Source organism: Lagenorhynchus albirostris, chromosome 17 (genome assembly GCF_949774975.1).
Source record: "Lagenorhynchus albirostris chromosome 17, mLagAlb1.1, whole genome shotgun sequence".
Classification (NCBI taxonomy): domain Eukaryota; kingdom Metazoa; phylum Chordata; class Mammalia; order Artiodactyla; family Delphinidae; genus Lagenorhynchus; species Lagenorhynchus albirostris.
The window spans coordinates 27,802,156-27,819,340 of record NC_083111.1 but is presented as its reverse complement, the minus strand read 5'-3'; the positions used below and the strand labels follow the sequence as shown (position 1 = coordinate 27,819,340).

The window sequence follows — 17,185 nt, the reverse complement described above, 5'->3', positions numbered from 1 at the left end:
GCGCAGTGGTTGAGAGTCCGCCTGCAAATGCAGGGGACACGGGTTCATGCCCCAGTCCAGGAGGATCCCACATGCTGCGGAGCGGCTGGGTCCATGAGCCATGGCCGCTGAGCCTGCGTGTCCGGAGCCTGTGCTCCACAACGGGAGAGGCCACAACAGTGAGAGGCCCGCGTACCGCAAAAAAAAAAAAAAAAAAGTAATAATAATTTAAAAAAGAAGAGAGCAACAAAACCAGTAAACAAATCCACCAATGATAATAAGTGCTAAAAACTATACTAAGATAAACATAAAAATCAGAAACAAGTCATTGGCAGGCAGCAAACCCCAAGTCTACAGTTGCTCCCAAAGTCCACCACCTCAATTTTGGGATGATTCGTTGTCTATTCAGGTATTCCACAGATGCAGGGTACACCAAGTTGATTGTGGGGATTTAATCCCCTGCTCCTGAGGCTGCATGGAGAAATTTCCCTTTCTCTTTGTTTGCACAGCTCCTGGGGTTCAGCTTTGGTTTTGGCCCCACCTCTGCATGTAGATCATCCTCAGACATCTGTTCCCCACCCAGACAGGATGGGGTTAAAGCAGCAGCTGATTAGGGGCTCTGGCTAACTCAGGTTTGGGGGGAGGGAGGGGTACGTAGTTAAAATTGGAATGCAGGGGGATCCTGCGGTGGCAGAGGCCAACATGACGTTGCAATAGCTTGTGGGGAGCAATGTGTTCTCCCAGGGAAGTTGTCCCTGGATCATGGGTCCCTGGCAGTGGCGGGCTGCACAGGCTCCGGGTGGGCCCGGGGGTGGTGTGGAGGGTGACCTGTGCTTGTACACAGGATTCTTGGTGGCTAGAGCAGCAGCATTAACATTTCACGCCCATCTCTGGTTCCAAGCTGATAGCCGCAGCTCGCACCCATCTCTAGAGCTCGTTTAGGTGGCACTCTGCCTTCTGTGGGCACATGGGGAAGGAATCCCCTCTCCTCGCACACCCTGAAACAATGGTCTCTTGCCTCTTCAGCAGTTCCAGAGTTTTTCCCAGACTCCCTCCCAGCTAGCTGTGGCGCACTAGCCCCCTTCAGGCTGTGTTCACACAGCCAACGCCAGTCCTCGCCCTGGGATCCGACCTCTGAAGCCCGAGCCTCAGCTCCCAGTCCCCGCCTGCCCCAGCGGGTGAGCAGACAAGCCTCTCGGGCTGCTGAGTGCTGGTTGGCACCGATCTTCTGTGCGGGAATCTCTCCGCTTTGCTCTCCGCACCCCTGTTGCTGAGGTCTCCTCCGTGGCTCCGAAGCTTCCCTCCCCCGCCCACCCCCTCCCACTCCCGTCTACGCCAGTGAAGGGGATTCTTAGTGTGTGGAAACTTTTCCTCCTTCATAGCTCCCTACCAGAGGTGCAGGTACTGTCCCTATTCTTTTGTCCCCGTTTTTTCTTTTTCTCTTTTGCCGTACCCAGGTACGTGGGGAGTTTCTTGCCTTTGGGGAAGTCTGAGGTCTTCTGCCAGCGTTCAGTAGGTGTTCTGTAGGAATTGTTCCACGTGTAGATGTATTTCTGATGTATTTGTGGGGAGGAAGGTGATCTCCACATCTTACTCCCCCGCCATCTTGAAGGTCTCCCCCTGCCTTCTCTTTTGTCTGTATCTAATCTCCCTCTATCTCTCTTTTATAAATACATCTGTGATTACATTTAGGGCCTACATAGATAATCCAGTAAAATGTTCCTCATCTCAAGATCCTTAATCACATCTGTAAAAACTTTTTTTCCATGTAAAGTAAGATTCAGAGGTTCCAGGGATAAGGGCCTGGAGATCTATATCTATCTATATCAATATCTATATCTATCATCTATATCTATAAAATGAGTTAAATATTAAAAAAATATATAACCTTATACATATATATATATTTTAAAAAATATTTAACTCACTATTTAATGAGGGAGCCAGTGAGATATTATAACCAGTTTAAAAGAGAATTCAAACAATGTGCACACATAGGCAGTCAAGAATGTCGAAATAAATTTACAAGTAGAAGTAAAAGTGGTCAGTATTCATGGTAATCACTGCATCCACTAGACAAAATTCACTTATATTTCTATTGTCAAAGATCATTTGCATTATTATGAGTATTCTACAACTTACAGTTGTAACATGGCTTAAAGACATTAAAAAGCGCAAGTAACTAAGAAAGGTATACTAGACGGGACATCCAATAAGTTCCCCACCTCGATTTCAAAGTCTTTAAACAAGTTTTCATGACATTCTCTCCCTTCTTTTTTTTTTTAAATAATGCCTTGTTTATTTTTATTTTTACAGGAACAAAATAAAATCATTATTACTGGATTTTAGAAACTTTAGTGTCTTTATGTTTTTTTATTCCCTTTTTAATGCCAGTTAATGTATTGATTTTAGGGTTCCACAAAATTTGGGAAACATTTTGATAAACTTCTCTTACTAGATATGGACTTAATTGACCTAGACGTATTTTTGGGGCCATGATTTAGCATATCACACTTTATAAAGGCTAAACACAGAGACTTGAAAGTAAAATATGTTATTTTAATTGGTATCACTGTGAAGAGTTTAGACCAGTGAGTAGAAAGTAATGCATAGTATTTATTAATATCAATTACAGATTTACAATATTTTATTTATTTTTGCTGATGCAACTATATTCATTCATTCAACAAATATTAAGTATCTGCTATACACTAGGCACCTATGAATTTATCTTCCTGGCAATGACTTTTTGTTTTTTTATTTACTTGTTTGTTTATTTTATTGATATATAATTGACATACATTATATTAGTTTCTTGTTTACAACATTATAATAATTTTTACACATGGAAGTAGGCAGTAATTAAGTGACTAAGGCATATTATGCCTTTTAAACTTTGTGTTTGTGTGTGTGCGTGTATGTGTGTGTGTGCACGCATTTAAAATTTTTGACCAAGAAGAAAGTGGTGAGAAACATGTTGGGTGCTATGGAACTAAAGCTTCAGTTACCAGGAGAATAATTTGAATTGTAAAGAGCTTGAATATGTAGCTAGGGGGGTGGATTTGTTATGTGTAGCTGGAGGTTGGGCAGGAGGTAGAGGCTTTGTGTTTGTGTGTATATATTTTAAAGCAAAGGTTACCTTTAAGAATGTATTCATTCATTAAACATTTTACATTTTAAAGTTTCTTATTTACAAAGATTTCTTTAAGGTCATTTTTTCCTGTTGAAGTACCTTCCTCATGGTCTTCAGGTGGTGAAACATTAAACAGTAATTGTAAATAACAAGTGATTTTGACAAAACAGACAGAATGTTGATTAAGGTGAACATGAATCCAGTAACACAGGAGTCCACTGAACATAAAGATAAGCCCATAGACATGCTCTATTTTAGGAGCCTGAATCAATGGCGTCAAAATCAGAAACAAAGATATAGCTATGCATCCAAATATAAATGGCAAAGGCACCTGAAATTAAAAAAAAGATTAAGATTAGTGATGACGCTGTCCTCAGGTTTCTATAAACAACATAAGAACATTCTCTTTCTTATGGAACAGATGTTTCCAAACTATTACATTACAGAAAGTAAATCAATGGCAGACTGAATGATTGTAAAAAAGTGGAACTGTATTTTGTTCATTCTACAGTTTTCATGAATGCCTACTCAATTCATCAGATATTGTCATTTATTTACTAAAATTAGTGCTTCATTTTCAGGCATAGAAAAAATACATTTAAACATCATCAAAAATTAACTATGTCATTCTAGTATTAATCATTGAAGCATTCTTAGTTTTGGGAATTTGAAAATCCAGTAACGTCATAACTGAAATATTTGTTTATAATGCTTCTTTAAGGGAGCATGCGCCAGTCTTTCTTAGGGCAGCACCATCAAGTAATAGAAACAACAGAAATACTGGAATCAGAAAAGTCTGGTTAGAAATGCAATCTCTGTTATTTTAATTGCTCATTCTTTCAAGAAATATTCACTGAATTGCTTAGTGGCATGTGTTATGCTAAGGATACAGAGGTATTTAGGACAGATAAAGAAGGTTCTTCTCCAGAGAGCTTGTGACACTGACTAGCAGTATAACTTTGGTCTACCTAATTAATCTGATCTTCAGACCTATTTGCAGAGAACAACCAGAAGGTGGTTCCCCAAGTGCCTGTTCCACAGGGACCCCAAACATGGCTCAGTGAGACCCTCAGGGCCCCGCACCCCTACCACAACTGAAGGAAGGACACGGTGGGTTGGCGGGTACTAATGGATAATTATGTTCAGAGGTTTTTAATCAAATATTCCTGAAATATGTGTGTGTTGTGTGTTATTACAGTTAAATATAAAGTCTGAGTGTCAAAAAAAAAGGGTCCTCTTAGACTCATTTGCAAAATGAGTTTTTTATCTAATGCTTGTCTCCTAAAATCTTTGTCAGAACTGCATACAGTGTACTTCAGTAAAATGTGCTCAACAAATGGCATTTCTTAATTAACTTTATAACAGTGATTTGTATACATTTCTTACTCTTCTATGAGGCTAAGAAGATTCTTGATGGAAAGATTCATCTTTATTTCTCTGAACTGCCTAGCAGAGTGCCTGAAACATAGCAGATAGTCACTGCACATTTGTTGAATAAATGGATGACTGAAATTCAAGATATTATTGTTTTCTTTTTTCAACTTGGGACATGGCCAAGAGGGATCCATTTTTTGGGGGTGGAAGAAAGTCAAAACTGTCTAAGCTAGTGTTTCTTAAAATATGGTCAATCGACCTCTCTGCATAAGAATCCCCAAGATAATTGATAAATATACCGATTCCTAAGACCCATCTAAGACCTACTAAATTAGAACCTCCAGGGGTGAGACTGGGAATTCAGATTTTTAACAAGCACACTCAAGTGGTTTTATGGTTGCTGGCATGAAATATGGGACTATCATTTTATTTTCCATACAATCTCTACTACCAGGAAGTATCTTAATTATATGGGCCACCGGATTATATTTATAACATGATTAAAGAATAAAACAAAGACTGTTTGGAAACTTTTAGGATTTACATTATAGCAAGGTATGGCTTATTTTATACCAAGACAAAATAAATGAAAATTAGAAAAAGAAATGAGGGAAATAAAGAAACATGGATAAACGATAAATTTGGCTCACAAAATGCATGCCACAAAGCCCCACATAGATTCTGAAAGCAGGCCACCAAAAGGCATAAGCAAATCAGTTGTTTAGAAGAGGCCCAAGTATTCCTGATGCTAAGATCAGAGAAAATTTCCTCAGTGGATCCTTTATAGAATAAAAAATTCATCACTATCTTTTCAGTAAACATAACAAAAATTTGGTCGCTGAAATCAGAATGTGTGGTTTAAATCCCAGCCCTGATCCTTTTATCTAGGGTAATTTACTTAATCTCTGAGATCTAGGATTCTCCTGAGTTAAAAGGGGGTAAAGCTAAGAAAATCTATACCAGCTGTTTGACCTGAAACTGCTCACCCCTCCTTCTAATTCACTTTCTACACTATTGTCAGAATGGTCTTTTCAAATGAGAGTCTGATTTTATTTCTTTTGCATATGGTTGCTTAGGCAGTTCACACTCATACAAGCATACCCATCTGAGGGGGCAAAAGGGGGCTGATATCTAGCTCACCAGGCTCTGTGCCTGGGCACGGGGCTGGGGCTGCCTAGAGGGAGGGGTGCTTTATTATATTTTGCACAAAAACACGCTAGGAACCTACAGTAGCCCTGCTGACATTACCTAGAGGATAGTGATTCTATCTTGCTAGTTAAGTTCAGGTTCAAAATTTTTGTCATCACCTAAACTGAGGCTTAGATTAACATCTTATTGTATAAAATAAAGACCCTATCAAGGCCATACACAAGAAGAGTATGCCACATCACCCTCATTTGTTCATGGACAATGCTTTTGAGCTGGGCAAAAAGTCCTCCCCTCAGAAGTGTTATTACCTAGCTCCTGAAAGATGACAAAAAGGATAACATCTGTCTTCCTTGAGGAGAATCAGTTTTGACATTTTACTCTAGAAAAATCAGACCAAAAGCAGCCCATACAGTTAATTACACATCAGTAAGCTGGGAAATGGAGGTCTGGTTCAGATGTTTCATAAATTTGACTCATGACTGGTTAGAAGCATCCCATATAGAATAAGAAATTATATTCCTAGACAGAGAATAGAAATTTAATATTAACATTTTAATTTTGATTTACCTTGTAAGGTCTAGGTAGATTGGGTTCCTGATACCTTAGTTTAAGTAAACCTATCATATGTAACCCTCTTAAAAACCATATTGCTAATCCTGAATATTTTATTAAATTGATCAAATCTGAGGTTATAATAACAACTGAAGTTAAGATGATTATCTGGCTGACAGCCATGGTTGGACACGAGTGGTTATTGAGCATTGAGAAGATCAAAGGCAGTTGTCCTTCTTGGCTTGCTGTGTAGATCATCCTTGATGCCGAAAGCACTGTACAACACATGCTGCTAAATATTGAAGCTGAAATTCCCAAAGAAATGACCCATTGCATGGAAGGGATTATTTTGTCCGTCCAGGTGACAGCAACAGCATCTATGAAAATTTTAGAAAAATTTCAAAAAAGTCAGTCCCTTTGCTTGATTGAAACTATGCCAATAATTCTTCACTTTCTCTGCAACCATACCCTTTGTAATATGATTTTGCAGCTCCTTCCAAGAAAGGAAGTCTCTTTACTTATTCTTGAATACGGTCTGGCCTTGTGGTCTGTGTTGGTCAGTAGAATGCATTGGAAGGGGTGATTTGCCACTACATTTCAAACTTCCTAAGACTAGCTTGTGCATGGGATTTAGGAGGCACTTTTCAGGACTCAAAGTGTATTAAACTTAGAATAAATCTTATAAGTGGGACATTAAGCATGAGAAAGGCATCTAAATCAGGCGGGGGCTGGTGAGATGGCATTGCGAGGGAGGCAGAGAGATAGTATTTATTCTGGAAACACAGTAAATTGTTTAGAAAGTCTGACGTGTGGTGAGGGTGTGTGTGTGTGCAAGGGAAGGCAGGAGATGAGGATAGAAAGTTAGGCTTGAGTCAGATCTTGGAGAACCTGCCATGGTCAGGTTAGGAGCTGATAGTTGGTCTGAAGGAATGTGATGATGGAGTGATGGTGTGGTGGTTGCAGCAGCTGTGAGAGTGAGACTGGGAGGAGATGCAAGAAAACAAGATGGTGGACTATTTAAGCAGGGAGATGACAGGATTAGATTTGTGTTTTATAGAGTGATGTCTAGAGACTGAGTGGAGGCTGGATTGGAAGGAGGAAGTTAGAGGTGAGCGTATACATTAGGAGGTTATTGCTGTAAATGAAGTAAGAAAAATAAGGGCCTGGGCACTGAGTGGGGGAAAGAAGAGGAGGGAACACCCAAAGAGAGATGTTAGTGACGTGGGTCTTTACAGAACTTGCTGCCTGGTTTGGATGTAGGGTGAAAGGCAAATTATAGTTCTCCCCCTCATTTTCATAGTTAAAAAAATCTCCTTTAGTGTGTTACTGTATTCCTGTGAGACCAAACTGTGGGAAGCAACGTGTTTCTTTTTACTTTTAGAAATTTATATTCCTCTTTTTCTTTTAGAATCAACATAACATTTTTATACTAGTCTCAGAGAAGATGCATAAATGCACCTTTTGACTTTTGGGACCATGTAAAATATCGTTTTTTTAAAAAATGAACTTCAAAGCTTCTTAGTTTTGTAAAGGCTTTGAATGCAGATGATAGAGCAGAACTCCAGTTCAGTGGTGTGGCTCACTAGACTGATCCTCTTTGTGACCTCTGGCCTTGAAAACACATCCATTACAGGGGAATTCTAGTTACTGGAGTGACACAGTCAGCCCCTCCAAAACCACACACCCTATACGTGTTCATAGACCCCTGTGCCTATTTGTATATACAATAGTTTTGGAGTCTATGTTTCTGTATTATTTGACCTCTATCCAGAATATTTGAAGAGCTTGTTGTTCTCAATAAATGAATTTTCTAGATAACCAAACTTCTCTTCTTTCAGGAGTAATTATTTTTAAAAAATTAAATTTTGTAGAATTTTTCTAATATATTTCAAATTCTACTCTGCCTTTTTAAAGTAAAGTGAACATAATTTAACATTTTTTAAAAAAGACCCAGTGGTGTCATAAAAATTCATTACTTGATTCTGTGGAAATATAATTATTTGGTATTAAAATTTTTTTTTCTGATCGTAAGTACAACATGCTAATTGTGGAAAATATGAACGGTATAAAAAAGGAAATAAAAGATATCTTGCAATATTATCATTCAGATGGTGCCATTTACTATTAACTTTTTGTTGTATCTCCATTTAGTCATGTATATGTTATATGATTATATGTATTAATAAACTTCATCTAATATATATTAATAAATATTCATGCTATTGCTTGCTTTGCTAATAGGCCCTATTAGTGGTGGTTATGCTTTGATTTGGTTTGCTTGTGTTGAGGCATTTTAGTATGGTGGTTGAGAACACAGGTCTTGGAGTCAAACAACCTGGATTTGAGTCTGTCTTTTTCAATTACTAGCTGTGTAACTTTGAGCACCATGCTTGATGGAATTGAGAAGAATATATTTTTGAAGGTCAGATCTCGCAAATTGATGTCCACATTTACAATCCATTACTAGCAATAACCTGAACAAGAAGTAATCTTTTATCATTAGAAGAGCATGACTGAGACCTATTTTTGAATCTTATCAATGCTGTTCATTATTTAACTTTCCTCGCTACAGTTTCCTCATCTGAAAAATGAAGATAATGAAGGTGGTACTGCTTGTTCCAAACAACTATTTTGAGGGCAGGTACCTGGGTGCACCTTAAAGGGTGGAACATCTTCTAACAAAGTGTTTCTTCTTTGCCTTCTTGCCTTGCTTGCTCCTGTTTCTCCTCTTCTCTTTCCTCTTTCTCCTCCATGTCTCTCTTCCTCCTCTTCTTCCTCTTCCTCATTCTCTTTTCAGTTCTTACTTCTTCACATTCTTCTACCCTTCGACCTTAGTCTTTAGCATGTGCTCATTTTTTTAATAGATTGTTTAGATGATTATTTTTCCTTTCTTGTGAAAACCAAAGCAGGACCACATCACATTTACACTCTTATGGGTGTATCGAAAAAATAGCAGTATATAGGAGTCCCTGTTTATTCAGAGGAGGTAGTAGTGACTATTTCCTCTTTGTCTAGACACATTCATACCTGCAGAGATGATTTCCCTGGGAGTCAAAACTGCCAGGTAGGATACATTAGCCAGTAAGTAAATCACAGCCACCATGGGAAGGACAGTAATCAGAGATTTGGGAATATTTTCACCAGGATTTTTTATCTCTCCTAAAAAACACAAATAAACTCATCAGAAAAAGTCATATTATTATGAGACTTTTGAAGACTTCTTTGTAATGAAAAGGATGAGAAAGTATTCATGTGTCTGTTGTTTCCTCATCTGCTTGACTGATTCTACTCCTTTGCAAGTTTTGCCTGAAAGCTTGGATTTCTCACCATCTTATACTAAAAATCCAATTTTTCCAATTATTTCATGATTATGGATTTACAGTGATGGAAAAGACTATTTAATACAAGCTACTATGTATAAAATGATAAGCTACAAGGATATATTGTACAGTGCATAGTATATAGTCAATATTTTATGATAACTATAAATAGACTATAACCTTTAAAACCTGTGAATCACTATGTTGTACACATGAAACCTATATAAGGTTGTAAATCAACTATACCTCAATAAAAAAAGAGAAAGAAATGAAACAGGGATGAGAGCAGCGTGGGGGGCGGGAGGAAATTTGCATTAAATAAGTTAGCCGAGAAATGACATTTGAGGGAAGACTTAAAGGAAGTGAGGGAGGGAACTATGTGAAGAACTCAGTGGGCAGTCTTCTATGCAAAGGGATCAGTTGGTGCAAAAAGAAAACAGATGCACCCCTCCCCCATGCCATGGCAGCCTTTTGTGAGCACATCTATGTCTTGCTTTGTCACAGAGGCTTCCAAAGTGTAGTATTGAATACCCATGATAGCATCAAGGACATACTGTGCTTTGTCTACATTTCAAATACAGAGGAAACTGCAGGGACTCAGAGAGGTTAAGAGACTTGCCCAAGGTCACACAGCAAATACGTGGTGAGGGCAGGATTTTAACCAAGTTTGGTCTGACACCAGACAGTAACCACTGCACCCTCCAGCCTTCATGTAGCTAGATCTCTTGGACCTTGAGGTGATGGATTTCTTGGACAGAAGGTGCAGAGTTCTTTTTGACACTTACTCCCACCCTCTTGGATAGACGTCCTCAGTTGGGAAAATCTTTGAGCTCCAATACATAATAAAGTTTTTAAACCAAAAGCAGGGATGAGCTCAAGGCACCTAACAGTGTTTGGGTCAGTTTCTGTCAATTGTAGGGGCCTTTTAGTCAGTTTCTGTCAATTGTAAGGACCTTACCTCAGGGGAGGAGACACTGCATCAACAGTGGATTCCTAAAATTGACATATTATCTCAAAATTCCTAAACGTCATACTGTTTTTCTTAAAAACGAAGTTCAGGGGAGTGGTTAAGAACATAGGCCTGGACCTAAATGGTCTGGAGTTCTAACCTGGCTGTGACCCTTAATGGACTTTGGGAAACAGGTTTTGCAGTTAGCAACAAAGATTGCCAGCCCACAGATTTGTACAAATAAAAAATGTACAGTTGTTTAAAAAAAAGACTGTTTGGTATGTAGCCTGTCTCTTCATCCCATCTGAGATATGTAATTTCTTCCTTTTTTCAGAAGTAACGGTTCTCTCATCTCTTTCCCTCAAGCAAATTGACCTCTGAGGAAGTACCTTTCTCATCCTTACTCTCCCAAGCAAACTTTTCCTACCTAGGTAAATTTACTGTATTAAAATGACTACTGGGTCATCATAAGTAAGAAAGGTGTGAATAGAATTCAGGGTCTTATGGGTTATGAATAAAATAATAAGAGGAAAACAATTTAGAGTCCATCAGGCAGTCAAGAGATTGTTTGAATCTACTCAAGCAGTGAAGGAAATTTGTCATAAGCCATGTAGAAGCGAGACAGTCTGTCCATCCAAATTCCGATTGGAAAGAAATCAGGTGATATTGATATAAAATCAATGTCAGCTGAATTGTGAGGTCTTGGGGTCCGCTATTACTATAGCAACGGTGTGACAGAACCAGCTTGTGCATATGTGACTTGAAGCGTCAAGTGCTCAGATCACATGTCTTATCTTGAATCTGGGAAGTGTAAGTAACTGTGTAAGCTGGGATGGTCCACCCAACAGCTTCAATCACCTGAGAGTGACCCTGATCCCCTGTGTGGGTAAATGACTTTACAACTTGACCGGCAGTTTCTCCTCTCCTACAGCTTCTGTGAATAATGGCTGCTAGTTCCCTATAGCTGAACCCTTCTCCTGAGAATTGCCCTTAGTCCTTGGGTGATTTGGCAGGGAGGGGAGGAAGCTGCTTTGCTTAGAAAAATCTAGAAGTTTACATTCTCCCCTCAGAAGCAGCCCACAGTCATTCATGAACTGATAAAAGGTACAAAAGCCTAATGACTCTAGTTGGGAACATTTAGTATTTTTCCTATTCTAGCAGTACTGTCTAATAAAAATATACTGTGAGCCATTTATGTAATTTTAAATTTTCTAGTAGCTACATAAAAGAAAAACCAATGAAATGGAATTATTAATATATATATTTATCCCCAGATATCCAAAATGTTATCACTGCAGTATGTAACATTTATAAAAAAGTATTAATGAGCTATTGGACATTGTTTTGCTCATTCAAGATTTTGATTTCTGGTGTGTATTTTACACATATGGAGCACCTCACTTTGACTAACTACATTTTAGATGCTCACTAGCCACATGTGGCTGGTGGTAAGAATCTAGACACAAGCTATCTATTCTGTTTACAATTAGTTAGGAATATGACAGCTCAGGAACTCGGAGAACCAGACTTGAGGGAGAGAGTTCTTTCTAGCGAGGATCACCCATTTTGAGATGGAAGAAGCCAGCTCTCTAAATTTGGTAAGTTAATGAAGTGCTGGTTCTGATAGCCAGCCCCATTCAATTAGCCACAAGTTCTGGCCGTGTTACTGTACTCATCGCATTCGACCTTCTGCTCTAATAGTCTGCAGATCCAGAAAATTTCACTAGACATTTCAAACACGACCATATTGATCTGAAGTTACACTTCTCTGTCAGTTCCCGTTATGGGATTCTTGTCTTTAATTCAAGGTTTAACTTGTTTGATAACAAATCAAACCAAGGAGTAGGGGGAGAATGAGATGAGTGCTTCAGACAGAATTGGGTCTAAAGCTGCACTGTGCTGTGTCTTTAGGTAATCGTCACTATCAAGAACACCTGGGCTTGCTCTAGTGCGATGCTTTACTTTAGCCAAGGGGTGCACCAACATCTGGGTATTTATTTTTGCAGAACCCGCCACTGCCCACTGACTAGGTGACCCTTGGAGGATGCAGTTCCAAAAGCAGTGACCTGTGAAACCCTGCCTCCATATATATCCAATATTTTCACTTATGACTCATGTGCCTTTTAATGGCCAAACTAGCAGCAAGGTGACTGTTGGCATAATTAATTTGTGCTAGGTAAATTAAAGTCTTATTTGAAAAGCCTTGATATTTAAAAATTTGTTAATTTTATTGCAAGAAATTTCAATGTTACATTTGTCAATTAAAAAAAAATCATATCAACTAAAATTTTTAGTAATCTACATGAGTAATCTACATTTGTCAATTAAAAAAGGAAAATGCTAAAGTACTTAAAAATCATATCAACTTAAATTTTTAGTAATCTACATGAGTGAGTCAATCTACATTGACTGAGGAACATAAAAAAAAATTCAATAATTCAAGAATTTAGAATTTGAAGAAATCATCACTAAAAGTTTTGATAAAATATTAAGGACATTTCAAACATAAAATCTATAGCAACATTATATTTAGAGGAACAAACTCCAGTTTCTTATTAAAATTTTTGCAAAAATTTTGTTTGGAAGTCTTATATAACTTCAATATTTAATATATTCCTTAAATTTTAATATTCTTATAAGTTTAAAATGTAAAAGAAATATAGTGAATTGTTTTCTATTTATTTTGTTTACTGAAGAGAGCTATACAACTATTACCAAATTCATTTGGTACCATGACATCAGAGGGGGCAGCATTGCCCTGCAGAAACAACAGTGTATATAAGCAGGGAAGTATGGATATTACACCAGTCCTTGAAATTGTAAAAAATGGGAAACATTTTAAATACCTCTAATGTGAAAGTGCGGTAAAGCCATTCTAAGGAATATTATGCAGCAGTTAAAAGAATGTGTTAGATGACTAAGAACTAATATGGAAATTTCTCTAAGACATATTGTGGAATCAAAATTAGGATGTGAAATTTTACCAATGTGGTAGGGGATATATAAAATCTGTGATAGTTTTAATTTTTTACAAATGGATTATGTTAATATATTTCTTATATAATTGATATTTAACTCAAAATGTCTTGAAAAATTGTTAGAATAAAGTACGGTAAAATCTGAGAGTGGTCTTAATTTTCTCTTGAAAACTTTATCAAATTCCCAAGTGTGTGATAGGGGAGTGACCTGAAAAACACTAAATTCTGTGTATATTATATAGATAAGTATCTACCAAGTCTTAATGATGATTAAACTACATACATGTAGAGTATGCAGAACAGATTTAATTCAATTCCCCACAAATAAACAAATCAGATATATCTTTCTCCACAGACTTGTAGACAAAACTTTATGCCTGCGACAAAACTATTTCAGAAAAAGATTTACCTGCTATGCTGTTCAGGATTGACGTGCCAGAATATGCAAACAATCCTTGTAGGAAGGCTTCTGCAATCTGTGAGACGTTAGGAAGTTCAGCGTCGAAAGCATTCTCAAACCTGGCCACGTTCTCTTTTTTCCCAATCCCTAACAGCACAATCCCAGTGATGGAAATGAAGCAGAGGACAGTCATCTTTGTCACAGTACTGATAGTTTGAAACAAAGCCACTCTTTGCACCCCTCGAGTATTTAGAAGTCCCAAAGACCACAGAATAGCCAAAGCTAGACACTTCTTTGGTAGCTCTGGAGCTGGGCACCCGGCATAGAAAGGCTGAATTGTATAGGTAGATAGTAACAAGGTTTCAGTAGCTAGTCTTAAGGGATGAGTAAAAAGTTTGATCCAAAGACTGAGGAAAGCAACAGAGGATCCAAGAGATCTTTTGAGGAAATAATACTGTGCTCCACTTCTAGGGAATGTTGTCCCCAGCTCTGCGTGACTGAGAGCGGAGATCAAAGTCAGCACAGCACAAGCAGCCCAAATACTCAGGGAGACAGCTACATTCAGTGAGGAATATTTTAATACCCCTTTAGGAGACACAAAGATTCCTGCCCCTATTGTGGCACTAAATATTAAAATGTTTCCACGGAAGAATCCTATTGCCCTCAGGAGTTGCATACTTTTGCCTTTTTCCTGTTTTTTTTTTTAAATCCTGAAAAATAATTTTAAAATTTCATGTGGATTGCTAACTCTTATACATTCATCCCATGATTCTTCTGCAAAGTGCTTTCTTGATTTAACCATTGTCCTTACATAAGCATTTTATTACTGCCGTTAACTTGGTTTTGAAAATGATTAACTTGTAAATTGTTCTAAGATTTTGTGAACTCTTTTAAGGCCAGAGTTAAAATGTTTCTTATGTTAATTATTTAAAAATTCAAATATGCCCGGTGATGACTGCACAACATTGTGAATATGACTAATGCCACTGAATTGTACGCTTAAAAATGGTCAAAGCGACAAATTTAGTGTTATATGTATTTTGCCACAAGTCTTAAAAAGTTGTAATATACAAAAAAACGTCTCTAAATGGGGGAGTCATATGGTATGTGAATTATGTCTCAACCACAGGTACTCTTGAGGAAAATTTTAGCCCGAATTGAACTTACTGCTATTGGAAATAGATGAGGTTGCTGGGGTTTCTATTTACTGATTCCTGATCCAAGGATGTTCCTAAGCATGCAGTAGATGGCTGTCTGGATTATTTATTGTATTACTTGTAGTTCTGGAATTAGAGCTGCACACAAGAAAAAGAGCTGGGAAAAAAAGAAAAAAAGAAAAAAAAAAAAGGAAAGGAGCTGGGGATGGACCACTCCAAGTATATAGAACTAGCAAGTATTTAAGCTTAGGGACAAGATAGCTGGCATTGGAGGTTTGAAGTGATTGGACTCTTGATATATTTTTAAAGTAGACCCTATAGAATTTGCTGATGATTTAGATGTGGGGTTATGAGAGATTGAAAGGAATAAGATTGACCAAGGTATGTGGGCCTGGCAACTGGAAGAATGAAGGTGCCTTTACAGTTTCTATTTATCAATGTATCTATCTGCCTTTTGATGACCCTTTTTCACTATTAAATTCAATGCTGCATGAACATTTTTTACAATTTCTTCTTTAATCCATATTTGAGTTTAGGATATTCATAGGAATGGAATTGCTAGTTCACAGGGTTCTGCTGTTTTATTAGATGATTCCAAATCTCACAGCTTTGTCAACATTTAGTATCATCAGACTTAAAGGTTTGCTGATCTGATGGATGTGAAATTATATCCCAGAAGTATATTAGACGTGCCCATATTATACATGTTTACTCTGCTTTCTGTATTTCCATCTTTTACTTCTCTCTCCATGTTTCTGTCTAGGTATTTTATTTTGATGTATCTTCTGATTCACCAGTTACATGTTGTCAAATGCTTCTAGGGGAGAAGTGATGCTGAATGTCGGGCTCACTTCTCCAGTTTTCTTTTTTCTTCAGGATTTTGACTGCTTAAACCCTTACTGCTTTGCTATATTTCTTATTTTTTCAAATAGACATTTTAATATTTTATACATTTTAAATTATTTTTGGTAGGAGGGTTGTTTTGGTACAAGCTAGTTCACTCACTTGGAGACAGAAGCCTCTACTTATATCTACGTGTACATAACAGGCAACTTCAATACTGATATGTTAAGGTGGAACTCTTGTTACCATTCTAATTTGTCTCAAGCCTCAGTAGATTTCATTACCACTCAATTGATCAAAACTATATTTCAATATCTTTGACACTTTCCTTCACCCCCCACATCCAATCCATTACCAAGTTCTCTTGTTTCTATTTCCAAATCATATCTTTATTTGACCATGTGTCTCTGATTCTACTACAAACAACTTGATCTTAGTCACTATCATTTTTCTTTTAGGTAATGATGAAAAACTCTGAACTCATCTTTCTGCATTAGCTCCTGTCTTTTCCAACCCATTATCCATAGAAAAAGGTAGACAACTCTAAAAGTAAATTTAATGTTCTTTCCTTTTTTGATTAAATTTAGAATTAGGTACATTGTGTTTATTTTCACTTGTAAATTCTATCTTTTGAACATTTTCATACTATTTGATACTGGTGTGTAATTCATCTTAGACTCAGATTAATTGCTTAATAATAATTTTCTTATTAATTCTACTATACTGATAATCATTTAGTCTGTAGATAATGACAATTTTGGTGTTTTTTCCTTTTTCTTTTCCTTTCTATTGTTTTAAAATCTTTTGTTATCTAGGACATACTTTAGAGAGATAAACATACAAGAATGATCACAGCAGTATTGTTTCTCTTTGTAAAAATGTTAAAGCCATATAAATGTCCATCAAATGGGAGAATGAAAAAATATATTTTACTACACTTACACAATGCAATATCACAAAGCTGTCAATATGAATGAACTGGAGATAATAGTGTTAATGTATATATATTTAAAAGCACAAAATTGAACAAAAGAGCAAGTTGCACTGTATATATACATAATATACATACATATGTGATAAAAATATAATGATATTCAAGATAGGGGTTACTTCTTCTTTTTATTCTCTTTGGTCACGTCATGCAGCATATGGGATCTTAGCTCCCCCAGCAGGGATTGAACCTGTGCCTCCTGCAGTGGAAGTGTGGAGTCTTAACCACTGGACTGCCAGGGAAGTCCCAAAATAGGGGCTCCTCCTAAGAGTAAGTGGGGAAAGGAGAGTAGCCTAGGGCTCTTGTAGTGTTTAATTTCTTAGGTTGAGTGTTTATTATTCTTTATATTTAAAAAATGTT

The 17,185-nt window shown here is 37.3% G+C and overlaps 1 protein-coding gene across 1 annotated transcript; it reads right to left on the bottom strand.

Moving 5' to 3' along the window:
* Window positions 1–3,155: 3,155 nt before the first annotated feature.
* On the bottom strand, window positions 3,156–14,510 carry LOC132507946 (solute carrier family 7 member 13-like). The gene is made up of 4 exons (XM_060127726.1): window positions 13,844–14,510; window positions 9,215–9,346; window positions 6,203–6,564; window positions 3,156–3,443 (listed from the first exon to the last, which is right to left on the bottom strand). The coding sequence occupies exons 1-4, from the start codon at window positions 14,508–14,510 to the stop codon at window positions 3,156–3,158; spliced, it is 1,449 nt and encodes a 482-aa protein (XP_059983709.1).
* Between the last annotated feature and the right edge of the window lie 2,675 nt (window positions 14,511–17,185).